General features: G+C 44.6%; 2 protein-coding genes across 2 annotated transcripts in view; one reads left to right on the forward strand and one right to left on the reverse strand.

Annotated features, from left to right (window-relative positions):
- LOC308147500 (uncharacterized protein) overlaps positions 1–18,150 on the forward strand; it is a 1,504,609-nt gene that overhangs the window by 638,404 nt on the left and 848,055 nt on the right.
- LOC308147757 (high-affinity choline transporter 1-like) lies at positions 406–13,295 on the reverse strand (the record flags this gene model as incomplete). The annotated part of the gene is made up of 8 exons (XM_080520087.1): positions 406–1,044; positions 1,203–1,420; positions 7,005–7,158; positions 7,312–7,455; positions 8,380–8,528; positions 8,927–9,082; positions 9,358–9,474; positions 13,112–13,295. The coding sequence occupies 8 exons, from the start codon at positions 13,293–13,295 to the stop codon at positions 493–495; spliced, it is 1,674 nt and encodes a 557-aa protein (XP_080376213.1). The 3' UTR covers positions 406–492.

Here is an 18,150-nt window from a genome sequence, read left to right on the forward strand (position 1 = left end):
AAGTATTTTTAATTGGCTCCTTTAAGCCACTTAGTAAACCCAAACCAAGAAAGTTCAACACATCGAACAAGTATAATAATACTAAACAATGCATCAGTCCTCAATGGCAAAAAAACCCAAAACAAAACAAAAAAAACACAAGGATGTTGGTGCTGTTTGTTTCCATTTGACTGGAAATTTCTCTGATTTAATTAAATGAAACATTGAAAATAAGGAACCATGTTTAAAAAGAGCTTCTTCTAATTGCATCACATTTCATGTATATTGGACTGACGAACGTGACACTGTGACAGACCAGCAACCTGTCCAGGGTGGATCCTGGCCTCGCCCACAGTAGCTGGGATCGGCTCCAGAACCCCCGACCCTGAATTGGATAAGCAGAATACAAGATGGAAGGATGGACGAGGAGCATGAAGCAATGGATTTCATGAGCCTAGATTGTAGTTTCCCCCTTCATTCATTACATGAGTAAATAAACACCAGACAGGAATGTTAACATGTGCTCATCATTGGTTCTGTTATGTCAGAAGGAGGGAGGTTTCCATTCCGCTTCTCATTCTCCTTCAGCTCTGTGGCGCCACCTGCTGGTGTTTGTGGCAGCTGCCGGTGTTTCACTTTGAACACGTCCCACCTCTCAGACAGCAGGTTTCTATTGAAGAGCTCAGACGTCAGGTAGGAGAAGAGCAAGATGGAGACCAGACCAGACACCATGGAGATGGTCTTAACCGGAGAGTACTGGACGTAGACGCCGTCCTCCAGAGTGCATCCTGGGAAATGGAGGATGACGGGCAGTCCCACAGTTTTGTGTCCACTGAGGAGTCGTACCCCCAGTCCCACCAGAAGGCCTATAAGAGCCCCGTAAGCATTGGACACTTTAAAAAAGAGGGCACAGACGAGTTGAGGGAAGATGAGGACGTATGACACTTCGGCTCCAAGAAACCAGAAGAGCACACTGCTGTTTTTCAGGCTGGTCAGAGATGTTCCAGCCACACCCACCACAACCACAGCAGCACGGATCACCCACATGGTCTCCCTGTCTGGTGCCTGGGGAGAAAACAATGAATTATATACCAGATGTTCATTCATTCAGTCTGTCAAATCATCCTTATTGGCTCCTCTCCATACAGTAAAACCATTGAATGGGGAGTTGGGTACTGTAGTAGTAAGAAGAAGCAGTTTAGTTGGATTCTAGATCAGCTCACCTTTGGTCTCAGGAGGTTCTTGTAGATGTTGTTGGTGAAAACTGAAGCAGCAGAAAGCAAAGAAGAGTCAGCTGACGACATGACGGCTGCAGCCACACATCCGATACCGATGATGGAGACGAAGGTCGGGGTGAGGTGCTGCAGGGCGATGGGCAGGACCAGAGCTGCTTCCCCACGGTCGTATGGAGACGGAGAACCATAGGAGGTCATGTTCCAGTCTGAAGGACGGAAACAGGAGAATGAAAGAGTTTGACTGATAGACCTAAAATGCTTAATTCATTCATCTTCTATCCAACTTGGCCTGCATACGGTCCCAGTGGCAGTATGGAGAGACAATCAGCCCAGACACCCCTGTCTTCCCCCAACACTTCTGAAGGACGTCAAGCTTCTGGAAGACCATCCAAGAGATGTCATTTCTCCTGGTAGTTTGGACCGGGCTGAAGGGCTGAGTCGGATGTCCTTGGTTCACATAGAGGACACCAGTGGTTCTCTTAGACGTTGTCCTGAACCACTTTAGCTGTCTCCTTTCACTGTGGAGGACCAATGGCTCCACCACGAGTCCTGACACTTGTATCCACAATCTCGTTCTTTCAGTCTTGGTGGAACACGGCGTCACTGAATAGGTGGAGCAGGATCAGTAGGCTGGGGGAGCCGGAGTCTTCTGCCCCCTCTCTTTCCTCAGTGTGGTTCTGTGTACCACACTGAGGAAAGAGAGGGGGCGCTACTCTGCCAGAGTGACTCCTGACACCGCTCTGAGTGTCTGCGTGTTTATTATGTTTAATTCGTTGTTTTGAGTGGGTATCTTTGAAAATGGACTGCTTCAATGGACAGCTAACTACAACAGCACCTCATTTGCTTGGCCTGTGGCTGCTTTTAATGACTCTCTGGCCAGGAAACAGACTTTGTCCAGAGGAGGCATCAGAAACAGACTGAGGAGGAGAGGCAGCCGGCTGCTGTTACCGGCCAGTGTGCTGTCAAATGTGCGATCGCTTCAAAACAAGACATGAACTTTCTACCTTCCTACAGTTCGATCGGGACTACTGACAGACCAGCCCCTTCTGCTTCATGGAAACCTGGCTCACCGGAGACACAGACCGGCAACTGGATGGATTTAACATAATTTGCTTTGACCGGGACTCAGTGAGAACCAGGAAAACCAGGAAATCGATTGGGGGCAGGCTCTGTATGGCCATTTACAGTAAGTGGGCAACAAACTTTACAGTGAGAGAGACGGAGTGCTGTAAGCACTAGGAGCTGTTGACGGTGTCTTTCAGACCGCATTATTTACCCCGAGAGTTCTCCCAGCTGACTGTGATCTTAGCATCTGTCCCTCGTCCTGATTCTAACACGGCGGCAGAATGGATCGCTGACAGCTACCACAGAGCGTCAATGTTTAGGTTATTCTGTATATATGGTGTGTCTGCTGAGATGAATGCGATGCTGAATGTGAGAATGGCTGCCTGTGTTCCACTGTATGTCTACTGAGTGTTATTGTAGCTACACCGCAATTTCGTTGTACCATGTACAATGACAATAAAGCTTCTAGTCTAATCTAATCTAAATCAAACTGATGCGCAGCCTCTATTTCTTCTGGGGGATTTTAATCCCTGTGATGTCTCATTACAGCTGCCAGACCAGGAACAATACGTCACCACTCCCACCAGAATGAACAATATTCTGGATCTGAGTTATGGAAATATCCCAAACGCATATGTATCAAATTGAATTAATTGACAGAAGTAATGACCTCATATTTCTCATTCTGTGAGGACACTGTCACTCCCACCAAAAAAATAACCATCTACCCTAACAATAAAAAATGGTTCAACAAAGACATGAAAGTCTGCATAACCCAGAAGAAAAGAACATTTCTTCAGGGGGACAAGCAGAGGGTGAAAGAGCTGGAGAAGGACTTCAGGAGACAGTCTGCCCTTGCAAATAATAACTACAGGAAAAAAGTAGAGGATAAATTGACATGTGAGAATGTGAGGGAGGTATGGCAGGCACTAAATATCATGATGGGCTGTGCCACCAAACCAACTGCAGCTGGTTGCAAAGACCCTGCCTCATTTGCAGAAGAACTAAACATCTTCAGTCTAAACATCTTCTTCAGTAGGTTCAACCAAAACAACGTCACAACACTTTAGTTGAACTGTCAGATTGACGACGAAGCCATCACTGTGGATGAGCAGCTTCTGAACAAGCAGCTTACTGAGGGTAAACCCTCACAAAGCTTCTGGTCCTGACAGGCTCAGGGGCAGGAGGCTGAGGGACTGTGCTCTACAGTTGGGACCAGTCATCACCAGACTGTTCCAGCACCTTTTGGACTCTGGCTGTGCTCTCAACCTGTGAAAGGAGTCTTTAAGCATCCCCATCCCCAAAAAGGCACGGGCTAAGGACACCAAAGACTTCAGGCCTCTGGCCCTCAAATCAGTCCTGTGCAAATGCATGGAGAGAGTGGTGTGTGACTTAATGTCACACATGTTGTCCGACTAACTGGATCCTCTCCAGTTTGCTTACAGCACAAAATGAGGTGTGGAAGATGCAAGCCTGACTCTTTTAGATACAGTTGCGGAAAACACGGACTCTGCACAACCACTTACTCAGATTTTATTTATGGATTTCTTCTCGGCTGTTAACATCGTAAACACTGACACCCTGCTGCACTGCCTCATGAACCTACAGATCCACCCAACTGGGATTTTATGGATACAAGACTTCCTCATGGCAAAACCACAGCAGGTGCTTTTAAATGGCTTTAAATCCAGTAGACGGGTTTTAAACATAGGGCTGTGCTTTATCCCCCATTCTGTTATCTGCCTACACGAACAACCTCACCTGTAGCAGGGAGGGAATGAGTCTTTTTAAATATGCCGATGACTTGGCCCTGGTGGCCCACATGGACAGTATGGAGGCTCCCATCCAGTACTAACTGGCAGTCAATGACCTGGCCACAACCTTCAGGGGGAAATCACTGGATCTTAATATCCAAAAGACAAAGGAGCCGTGCTGTGTGGGCAGGGACAGAGCAGCAGTTACACCTCAGCTTTTGAAACCCCTGATCATCCTGGGAGAACAGGTTGAACAGGTGGACTGTTTTAAGTATCTTGGGACACAGATAGACACCCGCCTGTCCTTCCAAACACACTCCGACACCATTTACAGTAAAGCGCTCCAGCACCTCCATCTTCTCAGGAAACTAAGGCACTTCAACATCAGTAAGAAGATTCTAATAATGGTTTACCGGTCACTCATGTAAACCATTATCACCTTCAATATCCCATCTTGGTACAACTTCCTCACCAGCAAACAGAAAATAAAACTATCCCGCATCACCGCCCAAGCCAGCAAAATAACTGGCTCAGCACAAACTCCACTGTCCCACCTGTATGAACACTCTGTGATCAGGGAAGCCATCCTGATCACAGAGGAACCCTCCCATCCCTTCCATCACTCCTTCACCCTCCTCCCCTCAGGCAGAAGATACAAAGTCCCACTGGCCAGAAAAACAATATACAAAAAATCATTCATTCCATCTGCAGTCACAGCCCTCAACAGCAGAGGAAACCTAATTCCAAGAACTGAACAACTTGCAGCCGGCCCGTTCCCTTCTCAGTGAATTTAAGTAATAATGACACCCTTGGGTTAGACAATAAAACTCTATCAATCTATCTAAACTCTGTCAGAACAGTCTCTGTGCTGTGAGAGGGCCTCAAACCTGATTGAAATGTCTGAGGACGTTGTTGGGATCGAGATGTCCTTGAAGCTGCAGGGTGACGACCTCTTCCAGAATCGATATTAGGGGCCATAACATGGGAGACTTTACTCACTTGCACAGAGAAGGATTTGTAAACGAGTCTCTATGCAGACAACATCATTATATATGTGTATGAATTCATTACTGATGAGTTGTAGATGGCTACTTTATCAATGCTTGACGGAAACTGCTGATCATGAAGACGGACGCTTTTCTCTCCCTCCCTCCCTTATCTGCCCTTCTTGCTACCTCTTGTCTTGTATTTGTCAGAATCTAGTAGGAGCATCTCCCTACATCTCTAGCCCAGTGGTTTTCAACCTTTTTTGAGCCAAGACACACTTTTTTCTTTGGTAAAATCTGGAGGCACACCACCACCCGAAAATGTTAAAATGTGAAACTCTGTAGTTATTAACAATATAAAGTCATTCTCATCAATGCTTTATCAATAGGAATCAAATGAATACAGAAAAAAGTATTTCCCAATTTCTTTTTTTAATTTTTACTCACTCAGTGTGAAACCTGGACCTGATGGATGAAGAGCTGAGATCCTGGTTCACATTCTTCCTTTTCAAAAACGTCTCCATCACTGTCACTGACACAGTACTTTGATACAAGATGGGAGCAGGAGGTGGAGATGAACCACACTGATGTCTGTTAAGTTTCGATTTCACCGGCAACGTGTTGTGAGTATTATAGCAATCACGGACTTGGTCGCTGCAGGGCATGATGGGAGTTCAGGTTATGTGTTGCCGGAAGTTATGGAGGGTTATTGTTGGGTTGTTGTGTGTGTTGATTTGTGCTTGTGTTGTGTTTTTGTTCCTCGGTTCAGATGGTTAATTATTTCGTCTAGTTTGGTTTGTTGGATGTTGGTGTGCAACCATGAGTGAGAAATGTGTTGTGTGGAGTCTGATCCTGTTATGAAGTTCCGTTTGCGGGCGTTCATGTAAAAAAAAAAGCCTCTGGTGATCAGTTGGCAGAAAAGAATCTCGACACAGAACAATTCTTCTGCGGCGCTCGCCACAGTATTTATACTAGATTACTCTGCACACAAATGTTTTTTTTTAGAAAAAATGTGAAATTGGATCATTTCCCACGGAACACCTGACTATATCTCGTGGAACACCAGTGTGCCGCAGCACAGTGGTTGAAAAACACTGCTCTAACTAAACCGACATGATAGAATTGATCATTTGGTCTCTCAATGCAATTGACCAAATTTATTTGGCAAAAAGAATGGGCAGAGGAGAGCCTGTCTGTCCATACAGAACGTTTGCTGCTGGATACATGTTGGACTCCTGAAGCAGTTGGTGAATCGTGTGTCTCTCCATCCTTTCCAGCGAGGATGTGGACGACGTCTACATAATTGGACTTATAATAACAAGTATACTGCTGATTGGAGCCGGCAGTTTCCTGATCTATGGCAAAGTTCAGCATGACACTGGCAGCTGTTCTGGGAAGGCTGCCAGCCATCACTGATGGACTGTGCAGAGCTCTTACGCTCAGACTCATGATAAATGAACTCAAAATTAAGCAGGGTGTGACTGTTGAACATCTCCACTGGATGGAGTCCAACTTGAAGAAGTAGACAATTGGGCTGGAAGCTATAAGGGCCATGACATTCAGATATAATGGATTCACTGCAGAGAGACTGAGGACTCAAGGCCAAAAGAAACTGCTCAGCCTGAAAACAATTATCAAAATGTTAACTCTCCCAGACAGCCGGTAGACTGGTTTATTTACATCCTCCAGGATGTTTATGCAGATGGACACTCTGTCCCTCCTTATTTTCTCAATGCCGCTCCACCTAGAACCTTGTCTCTGAATCGGAACTATCGAAGGTGGTCCCATGCCATCAGACGACTGACTGATCTATTGGACCAGGCTCAATCTCACAGCCCTTTAAAGAAACCAGGAAACACTTTGATCCTCTGCCTCAGCGGGAGCCTCCAGAGGGACACTTTTTCAAAATGACATTAGAATTGAATTGACCATAACACAGACACCATTTTTCACAATTGACTGCAGTAGGTAAAGCTGTTGATTACCTGTAGACGACACGGCCGCCCCGAGCAGTACGAGAGGAATCATAAATACAAGAAAGATGAAAGCAGCAACAAAGCATGTGAGCTTGGCCGTCGCATTAGAAGAAGACGACAAGATTCTCTGGTGGATGGCCTGATATCCCAGACAGCCCAGTGCCTTCAAAACAAAATGCAGTAAATTAAAAATTAAATCTGCAGATTTTCTTCCCTGAATTTAGTTTTGAAGTATCAGAAACACAAATGACATGAGCTGTCCTAGTGCAGTGGGATTGTAGGAGATATATTACTTGATGTTGTTGCCTGATCTTACCAAGGAGCAGAACTCATCAATCAGTAACCATGTCTTTCTAACGTCTGGTGTGCCGATCCATGGAGAGTGTAAAGAGTTGTTCAGCAGAGTCTGGCTGATGTTCACGGTGTGAGGGTTCATCATGACGAAGGGAACACAGACAACCTGTAGGAAAAAGACAAGGAACAATAAATACACAGAGCCTGGGAGGTTTTCTTTCTAACCCTCCTTGAACCGGATCAGATTATATAGAAATATACTTTAGGTGTCAGGGTTTGGGTTTGGGTTAACCCTAACCCTAAACCTAACCCTAACCCTTCCACTGTGGTGGTTGCTAGGATCCAGGCCTCTCACCCAAAGGAACTATGGGTAAATGGGCGGGGTTTGACTAATCTACCTGACAGTCTAATAGTCTAATAGTCTAATAGTCTAATAGTCTAATAGTCTTGTCTAACCCTAACCCTAACCCTAACCCTTCCACCAGCCTTGCCAGGGGGCAGGGATCTTGGATTATTTGTCGTTTCTCTCTTTCCTTCCTCCTCTTCTTCCTCTTCTGCCTAAGTAAAGCCATATTTGACCTCTTCACCACTCTCCCTCCATCTCGATGATGTCACTGTAACTGCACCTTGGGAGAACATTGTTCTGCAATTTACAGTATTGAGCAACGAGATCTCAATTCAACTTTGGCCAGTTAACCTGCATGTGCTTGGTTTCTAAATAAAAGCTCCAAAGTCCTTCAAATTAATAGTCCTCATTTAGTAAAACCTTCCAAATGGATATTACGTGGATAGCTAGGTGAGGGCCTTTCAAAATAAAATTCTCAACCACTTTGAAAAAACCTTTTTGAAAGGCCATCGTTTAGAAAACGATGGCCCTTCCTATAAAAATAGCAGAAACACTGAACAAGATGTAGTTTATATGTTTGGCCACTAGTGGGTGCTGTAGTGACACCACACACACACACACACACACACACACACACACACACACACACACACACACACACACACACACACACACACACACACACACACACACACACACACACACACACACACACACACACACACACACTCCAGCAGCCTTTACCAAGCTGATGAAGATGAGGACGAGCTGTATGACATCAGTGTAGGCCACGGAGTAGAGGCCTCCCAGCAGGGTGTAGACCACGGCCACGGCAGCAGAGATCCAGATGCAGACGGAGAAGGACACATCCAGGACCACACTCATGGTTCCTCCTGTCAGACACCGTCAGGATTGGTCCACAGCACAGCAGCCAATGAGCATCACAGTAACGCCGGGATAAAGCCTCGTTTACACCACCACGTTTCAAGTGAAAACTCAGTGTTTTGGTTTCAGAAAGGTTTCACGTTTACACAGCAACAATCTAAAAACACTGTTTGTTTCCATGGAAACGGCAGAAACGTGAGACAGAAATGATGTAGTTTTCATGGTGGGCCACTAGTTGCAGAGAACAATGAGCTCTAAACATTAACACTGGGAGAACATTCTAGTGGACAGACCACCAAGTCTGATTGTTATCAAGGTGACTGTCAAAATAAAACTACCAGGTTTGATTGTAATAAAGGTGACTGTCAAAATAAAACTACCAAGTTCTAGGAGAATGGATTTTTACCGAGTCCAATCAGTGTTGCTGGTACCCAGGTCACATCCACCATAACTGAAAGCAGACTCAGTCCAGCTGCAGCGATTTTTCCATATTTCAAGTGAAACGGATCCATCATGGTGACACATTTCATGTCTCTCATCGGCTTCGCAAAGAACAAACCACCTGAGGAGAAAAGTGCAACAGAAGGAGACAAAAAGTATATAGTGTTTTTGAAGATTAGAGATCAAACACTGATAAAAAAAATTACATAATAACTTGTCAGCCATTGATCCTTTCCATCAATCTGCATTCTTTGCAGAAACACAAACCAACATCTGAGCAGAAAATGTTCCTTGTTTATCATGGTGTGTTTGAAGAACTCTTCAATTCTCTTCTGTTTTGAGTGTTTCTCAAATCCAGATGAGCAGTAGCCTGGCAGATATGACTGTAACTCTTACCAACAATGAACCCCGTACTGTATGCAGTGAACAAGATGAGTGTCCAGATCAGTCCCATTGACGGTGTGTACATCATCTCCACAGTGCCAACAATCAAGGCTCCTCCGACCCACGTGGCTGAGAGATGGATCACAAAACACAGAATCCCGAGATAATAAATAACAGCCAAACTAATCACAAGCTTGATCTTGTTCTCACTTACACTATTGACGTTGATCAATTAATGTTTTTTCCTGACAACCCTCTGTTGTCAGATCACTTCCTGATATCATTCAAATTTACATGAACTGGCTTTATAGCCCCTGAAAATAAACTGAAATATAAGAGATACCTATCAGATGATGCTGTAACCAAATTTAAGGAAGTACTCCCACCAATAATCACTTCAATACCATCTGTGGATGCAGCAGTAAACAGCTGCCACACCATCAGTCCTACTCAGGTTGACTTGGTTGTAGATGGAACTGCAGCCTTACTTCACTCCACACTTGATTCTTTTGCACCCTTGAAGATAAAAGCAACAACTCAGAGGAGGATCTCTCCATGGTATAATGATAATCTGAGAACTCTAAAGAAATCAGTGCAAAAGTTAGAGAAGAAACGGTATTTAACTCAGTTAAAAGTATTTCGAACAGCCTGGAGAAATAGTTTGTTAATCTATAAAAAAGTCCCTTCACAAAACAGGAAACGCCTACTATTCCTCCTTAATAGAAGAAAACCAGAACAACCTAGATTTCTCTTCAATACTATAGCCAGGCTAACAAAAAGTCATAGCTGTGTAGAACCTCACATTCCTTTAACTTTGAGCAGTAATGATTTTGTAAACTTCTTTAATCCAGTGAGAGAGTGAATAGTTGGTGGTGGTTGGAGGGGCCAACGGTGCAAAATGACAGCATCGCTTCCATCAGTCTGCTCCAGGGCAGCTGTGACTACCTACACAGTTTACCACCATCAAGTATGGAGTCAATGAATAATGCAAATTAAAGTGTCTTTGAGTGCCAAGAAAAGCGCTGTATAAAACCAATCCATTATAATTATTATTAGAGACTCTCTGGCCAAAGTTACTAATGATCTTCTCGTGGCTTCAGACAAAGGACTGGTCTCTGCTCTGGTCCTGTTAGATCTCAGTTCTGCTTTTGATAATATTGATCATAACACGGATGAGCCATAATTTCCTGCTCCTGAACTCAGATAAAACTGAAATGATTATATTTGCTCAACAACATCTGATAGACAAATTATCTAAAGATATAGTCACACTGGATGGTATTACTTTGACCTCCAGTACCACTGTGAGGAACCTGGGGGTTAATATTTCCAAAATTAGAAACATGCTGGTTCAGAGTGATGCTGAAAGACAAATCCATCATTTGTTACTTGGAGAGTAGACTATTGTAACTCCTTATTATCAGGGTGTCCAAATAACTGCTTAAAAAGTCTTCAATTCATTCAAAATGCTGCAGTGAAAGTCCTGACAAGGACCAGCATAAGAGATCACATCACTCCAATACTAACCTCTCTGCATTGGCTCCCTGTTAAATCTAGAATATCATTTTAAATAATTTTTCCAGCTTACAAAGAACTTAACAACCAGGCCTCATCATATCTTAAAGAACTGTTAGTCCCGTATCCCCCAAGAAGAACACTTGGTTCTCAGAGTGCTGCCCCCTGGAGGTTCCTCGGTTTTCTGAAAGTACAATGAGCCTTCAGCATAAGCTCCCATCTTGTGGAACCAGATCCCAGTTTCAGTTAGGGAGGCTGAAACAGAATCTACTTTTAAGACAAGAATCCAAACGTTTCTATTTACTAAAGTTTATAGTTAGGACTGTTTTAAAAAAAAAAAAACCTCCCCCTCGCCTCTCTTGCTACCTCTCTCTACCTCCCCCAACTTAAACAACCTATCTGTCCTATCCTTTCCTCTCTTCTATCCTCTCCTCCTCCTGCCATTCTCTCTAGAGCTCCCTACCTGTACCAGGGTCTGTTTCTTGCCCACTACCCAAATCAAGGTTTGAATCCCCCCCAATCGATCTCTGTCTTTCCTATCCTAGACTTTCCTCTCCTCTATCCCTCCAATCTATTTCTCTATCCATCCTATCCTTTCTACTCCTCTGTCCCCTCACCCCAACCGGTCAGCAGAAAGCCTCCATCGATGTAGTAATGTTTTTTTAAATGATGTACTGTCTGGTAAATGTATTGTAATGTGGTGGGTTTTCTAGTGTGCGTTATTTTTCACACATACTTTAGTACCTATGTATATTTGTGTTTGGTGGTATGGTTCTGCATTGTGGGACTGAAGATGTAAATGAGCTCTGAGCTAAACCTGGTATATTTACAGCATTGTCTGTTCATCAAAATGCACTGTCTCATTCAAATTAATTAATAAATGAAAATACAATGTGAATTGTTGGTTTTTCTTTGTAGATCGTGTTGAAATGACTGAGTTGTACTTGGAGCTGTAGAAATACCATTGTATAAAACTGAACTGAATTCTAAAGTGTCAATAGACAGAAACAGGTCCAGTTGGTGTTGCAGGGCGGTGGACGGAGGCTCTAGTGCAGGAAACAGCCTGGAAACCAATTCAACGTCAACAAAGGATCTTTTACTCTTCAAACGGGAATAAAACAAGGCTTGAGTCCTTTCTCTGGATCACATGTGTCAAACTCCGGTCCTGGAGGGCCGCAGCCCTGCACATTTCCCACGTCTCCCTGCTTCCACACAGCTGAGTGCAATGAGCAGCTGGTTATCTGGCTTTGTGCTGAACGTGGTTAGGGTTCACCATCAGGACATTCAGTGGAGGGAGACGTGGAAAACGTGCAGAGCTTCGGCCCTCGAGGAACTGAGTTTGACACCCCTGCGCTTGGTGCTCCTCCAAAGGAGTAGGTTTGGTGAGGGGGAACACACGGACTGGATCTGAGTGGAGCAGAGTCGACTTGAGCAGCTGCACCCAATCCAGGGAATTACCCAGCCGGCTCTCTCCTCTCTGACACAGCCGCCTGACACGCCCATCTGCAACATGCAGAGGAGAAGGAAACACAGCCTGCAGCACTAGAACCCTCCTATGAGGCTGCAGAGGAGCACGACATGACAAGTTGGCTGAGTTCCAAAAACACCATGACGAACATCAGCTGTAAACACAATTATGCAAATGAAGGTTTAATGAGAGGACTCACACCTTCTCAAGCATGTAGCAACAAGTCTGACAACAAACAGTGGAAAACTTTCAGAAGTAATAGATTACACCCTGGACATGAGCCAGTTTGCATTAACTCCACCCAGTAAGGTCACAGGCTCTTATGTAGATGTAGGAGGCAGTTTAAAGTCATGAAAGTAGATATTTGTTCTCACTATCATATTGGAAGGAAAGATTAAAGTACAGATATCTAAAATACTTTCATATTATTGGCTGTAGAAATACTTCATTAATTTATGGTCACGTCTGTTCAAAACTGAAAAATACACAGAAATTCTACTGAAAATGTTCTTGTCATTACCTTGAGTGATATCTGACTACACTGCAAGAGAGTCAGAGAGACGAGAGTTCGATTCCACTGCGTGTCTCAAGCTGTTTGACTTTGAATTTGTCTTTTTGAACTTCCTTTCATGTTGAATATGAGGAAGCACCCGGAGGTGACATGTGTGTCACCTTGCAGTCCTTCTGTTTCTCTGCAGCAGTTTGATTTTCTTCTCGATCTCATCCAGATACTTTGTGATTACTCAGTGGGTAATGAAATCCCAGCGTTAGCGCGGCGCTCACCTGTCATGGTGAAGATCCCCACCAGCCAGCCGATGCCTCGGTTCCCCAGCAGGGCCATCTCCATCCCAGTGGCTGCACTCTTCTTCTGCTCCCGTCTGGACTTGAAGGAGGCCCAGACGCCGGTCCCGAGGACCAGCAGGTAGAAGGCCGCCATCACCACGGCACCGGGGACGTTGACGGCCATGATGGACCACCGCAGACTGTCTGAGGTGTGACTGACTGAACAAGTGACTGCTGGTGGTGAATATTTAAATGATCAAAGAACAAATCCTCCCTATACCATCCCTCTGGACAAACCGGTTGTTGGGAGTCACGACATTATTTGCTCCGACTCCTTGGAGCCAGAGCAGTGTTGACTCTAGTAACTGCTGTTGATCCACTTACACCTCACTGTGCCTTGCTCGTCAACAGCCTGGCCTGTGTTCCCACACACTTCATTAGAGGCGTACATCTTATATTCTTGGGGAAATGAGCGTAAATCACTTTGATTGCTGTTGTGACATGCGGCCTGTTGTTGGTCCCCTCTCTTCTCATTGGTCTTCCCTCTTTGATGAGTCTGCAGACTGCCGTTTGTCCTTGTGTTTGTTAGATTAGACCCTCGATGTGAAAATACAGCAGCAAAACTTCATCTTGGTGTCCTTGGGGGGAGACTGGGTCGTTTAATCTGTGCCAGAGAAAGTTTGCACAAGCCATATTTACAGCATGACTTTTAATATTAGAAATTGAAAAATATTGCATAATAATATATAATATGAGACTTCCGGCTTGGCGAGACATGGAATAGGACACGTGTAGTAGAGCTCTTGCAGAGTGAAATCGTTCTTTGTAAATGCGCACTGTTTTTGTACTTTTTTAGTTTTTAAACTTGAACTACTCTTTCTCCGACTTGTACGCCTCACGTTTTTCCCGTTAAAATGCCACCAAAGCTAAACAAAGCAGGAAACAACACCCAGCCTAACCAGCGGCCTTGTGCAAACGCCGCCTCCTCGCCCCAGAGTGATTCAAGTTCCCCAGCGGAGCCGAGCTGCACACCGACTGCTGACATCACCGCACTCAAAACCCAACTTCTCCTCGCTCTCCGAAATGAGGTTGTGACAGTATTCAGAGCCGAGCTTCAAACAGCTTTAAGTGAGAATCTCTGTTCCATGAAGACTGAGCTGCTGGCCTTAAAAACACAACTTTCTGGCACTATTTCCTCAGTGCTCAGAAGTTTCGGGGCTCAAAGTTACGGTTACTGAGATGGAACAGTCCCTCTCTACTTGTACAGATGACATCGTCACTCTCTATAACAAAGTTGAACATCTGTCTAAAGAATATAGAAAGCTAGAAAATAAATGTGAGGACCTAGAGTCCAGAGCTCGCCGTCAGAACATACGGATTATCGGCGTTCCGGAGGACGACCCCGCCCCCCCTCTCCCCCGCCGGTGTGGCCAAGCTACTAATGGAGGCTTTGAAACTGGACAGGGAGCCGCTGGTGGACAGGGCTCACCGGTCCCTTATGCCGAGGCCCAGAGCCGGCAATCGTCCCCGTGCCATAGTGGCAAAGCTTCATTATTTCAAGGATTGCTCCGATATTCTCAAGAAAGCAAGGGAATTACAACGCGTGAATCTTTGAAACATGACCATCTCCGTCTTCCCTGATTACACCACCAAGACTGCACGGGCCCGTGCCGCATTCAATGACGTCCGCCGCCAGCTACGTGAGATCCCGGGAGTCCGGTTCGGCTTACTGCACCCGGCCCGACTGCGCATAACATATGAAGGCGCACAGCGAAACTTTACCTCCCCAGAAGAGGCCAAGTCAGTCATCAAGACAATCACCAAATAAAGAGGCTGTTTTTCAGTTTCTCACAAGGACATTGCCATCATTACTTTCAAGTTTCATTCATATTACCGGGTGAGTCTGTACGTTCACATATACACCGACTGTCTATAAAGGATGTGCTGTTCTGGAATGGCTCTTATGTAACAAGCAGTGCTTTAAAACTGCAATATTACATTTAATGCGCATTCGTTATTATTATTGATATTAGTAGTAGTTTTATGCTGTAACTGGCGTTCTGTTAGCCATGATGCCATTTATTCCATCCGGTATTCATTGGAGTAGTTCAGGTTTTTTTTGTTGTTGTTGTTGTTTTATTTTATATATATATATTTTTTTTTTCTTATTTTTATTTAATTTTTATTTTCATTTTTTTATTATTATTTGTGTGTGTGTGTGTGTGTGCGCGCGTGTGTGTGTGTGTGTGTGTGTGTGTGTGTGTGTGTGTGTGTGTGTGTGTGCAGCAGTGTGTGTGTGTGTGTGTGTGTGTAGCAGTGTGTGTGTGTGTGTGTGTATGTGTGTGTTTGTAGAAGTGTGTGTGTAGCAGTGTGTGTGTGTGCAACTGTGTATGTGTGTGTATAGCAGTGTGTGTGTGTGTGTGTGTATGTGTGTGTATATCAGTGTGTTTGTGTGTGTGTGTGTGTGTGTGTGTAGAAGTGTGTAGCAGTGTGTGTGTGTATCAGTGTGTGTGTAGCAGTGTTTGTGTGTGTGCAACTGTGTATGTGTGTGTATAGCAGTGTGTTTGTGTGTGTGTGTGTGTGTGTGTGTGTGTGTGTGTGTGTGTGTGTGTGTGTGTGTGTGTGTGTGTGTGTGTGTGTGTGTGTGTATGTTGGTCTAAGTGACGAAACAGGACATGTGGTCAGAAAACTCACCACATTCCAGGGACATTATTAATCATCAGGACATTAATTGATGAATCAAGCCTCTAATTTGAAAACAAGCCAAAGTGTAGAAGTTCTGCTCAACAGCCTGAAACTAAAGAAACAATCCAGGATGAGCTGCTGATGCAGAGACACAACTTTGTATGTAATGTGTGTCACCACAGCTCCTCCAGTAGAGAAGAGGTGAAGAATGAAACTGTGACTGCACATCTGGAAGGTTTTTCTCACAACGGGAAAGTTTTCTCTTCATTCATTGATTCTACTGCTACCAGACTGTTATGGCCAATCGTCATAGAATCTCAAGTTCCAGGTGTTTTCAACTCCAAACTCTCTGTTGTTTTCCTGGCAGTTTGTTTTGAACTGTGTTCATCTTCAGCTGGAAGATAAGGTTCTGGCAGGATTTCATAGTACCTGGTGTATAATAACACTAGAGTTCATTGGTTCAGGAACCCGCTCCAGACTTCCTCTCTGCAATAGACACTGAACCCCCTGAACCAGCCTGGGCCCTGGATGGAGACGGGGGACACAGACCCTGGTCCTCCTCAGGTCCACCAGCAGCTCCTTGGTCTTCGTCCCTGTCAGAGTAATTTTATATGTAGTTGCCATATTCGTGCTTAATTATATTCATATTCAAGTTCTATCTTATTTCTGTGTATTCTCTCTTAGCAGCACCTCTCAGGCGCTGCTCACTAATCACATGTTCTGAGCAGGTCAACCTGACCGAGGCTGATAAACAAGATGAGCCGCGTCTTCCACACAGCTGCCATCTCGACGTCCCATGCGCGGGATGTCCTTTGATTGTATTCATAGTTGATAAACTGTTAAAACTCACAGAATGTTTTGTTACTATGATGTGTATCCTGTAAACCCTCCCCTTTGTTTAATGAAATAAAACCGCAGGAGAAATGGTCTGAAGCTCAGAGTGGGTAGGAGGTGTAAACTGAACACGCTCCTAGGCCATTCTCCTCGCGAGTAACCAAAGCTCATTCGTGTTGTCTTCTTCTTTCTTGCAGATTTAATAAATGTCTGTAGCCTAAACCTGACATTTAACTTGGTCCTTCGAGCCGGATGCCAACAACGCCTGGTGGTTCCGGCACACGCAGTCGTCGCCAGCAAGCCCACGGCCGTGGCGGGCCTCACTAGGTGAGACCCAGCACCTTTTCCAGGAACTGACACTGCTTCGTGTGCTGGGACCCGCAGGTTGAAGGCATCCAACGGCGAGAGGAAAAGACTCCGACGGGTGAGCATTGTTTTGGGTTAAAAAGAAAATGTGCGACTGAGGGTTGCAGAATAGTAAAACCCTGTGAATTCTAGACTCTAACAGGTAAAACTAAAAACGCTGAGGTAGTGGACGCCTGAAAATAGTTCACATTAAAAACGGACGGCGGAGTCCACGGTTGCGGCGTTACCGAAAATTCCGTAAATAAAAAGGCGCTGAGGTAGTGGACGCCTGAGAATAGTTCACACTAAAAACGGACGGCGGAGTCCACGGTTACAGCGTCACCGAAAATTCCGTAAGAAAGAAACTAAAAGTGTGCATGTTGAATGAGTGGGTGAACTGTGAACCACTAGGTTACAGCCACCATTTAAAACAACAGGAAAGGAAGTAGTGGGCTGACGTGGATGCACAGGCAAGAATTCTCCACCTGAAAGGGTTGAAGTGAGAATTACCACGATCAGTAAAAATTAACCACTACCCTGTTGAAAGGTTGACCAACGGAACCATAGACTACCCTACGTAGTACGGTCCGTCCAAATTTAAAAACAAAATGGGACAAGGGAACACGAAAAAAACCTAAAACGCGCGATAAATTAACTTGTAAAGATTGGAAATATGTAGAACGCTGCAGCAAAGAAAATGTAAAACATTTGGATAATTGGATCGCAAAATACGACTTCGACGGGAGTCTCAATACACAAAAATAAATAAATAAATAACAGCTTTACAAAAGGCGATTAAAGAAAAAAAAAAAGTAAAAAGGATCCTAAAAAGATGCAAAAAGGTTATGACAGCACATAGAAATGGTATGCGCTATATAAATAAAAACAAAAAGTACTGGAGTGACTGTGACTGACCAAAAGACTGTGTGTATGAAGAGAAATTATTTTCGAAACCCAGACGATCAGTAAAACCTCACGGTGTCAACTGAGCTCTATCTGGGGAGTAAAAATAGTCTCTTATTGCTGACTCATCAGGTGAAATTGTGGGAAAATCTAAAATGACTCTCACTCCTGTGATCGAACACCTAGTGGAAGACCGGAGCGAACAACAGGTTTGCCCTAGAAGCTCGTCTTTCAAGGAGGAATTAGTGGGTCCATGAGATCGCACTGGCAAC

The sequence above is a fragment of the Blennius ocellaris genome (assembly GCF_963422515.1).
Source record: "Blennius ocellaris genome assembly, chromosome: 24".
Lineage (NCBI taxonomy): Eukaryota > Metazoa > Chordata > Actinopteri > Blenniiformes > Blenniidae > Blennius > Blennius ocellaris.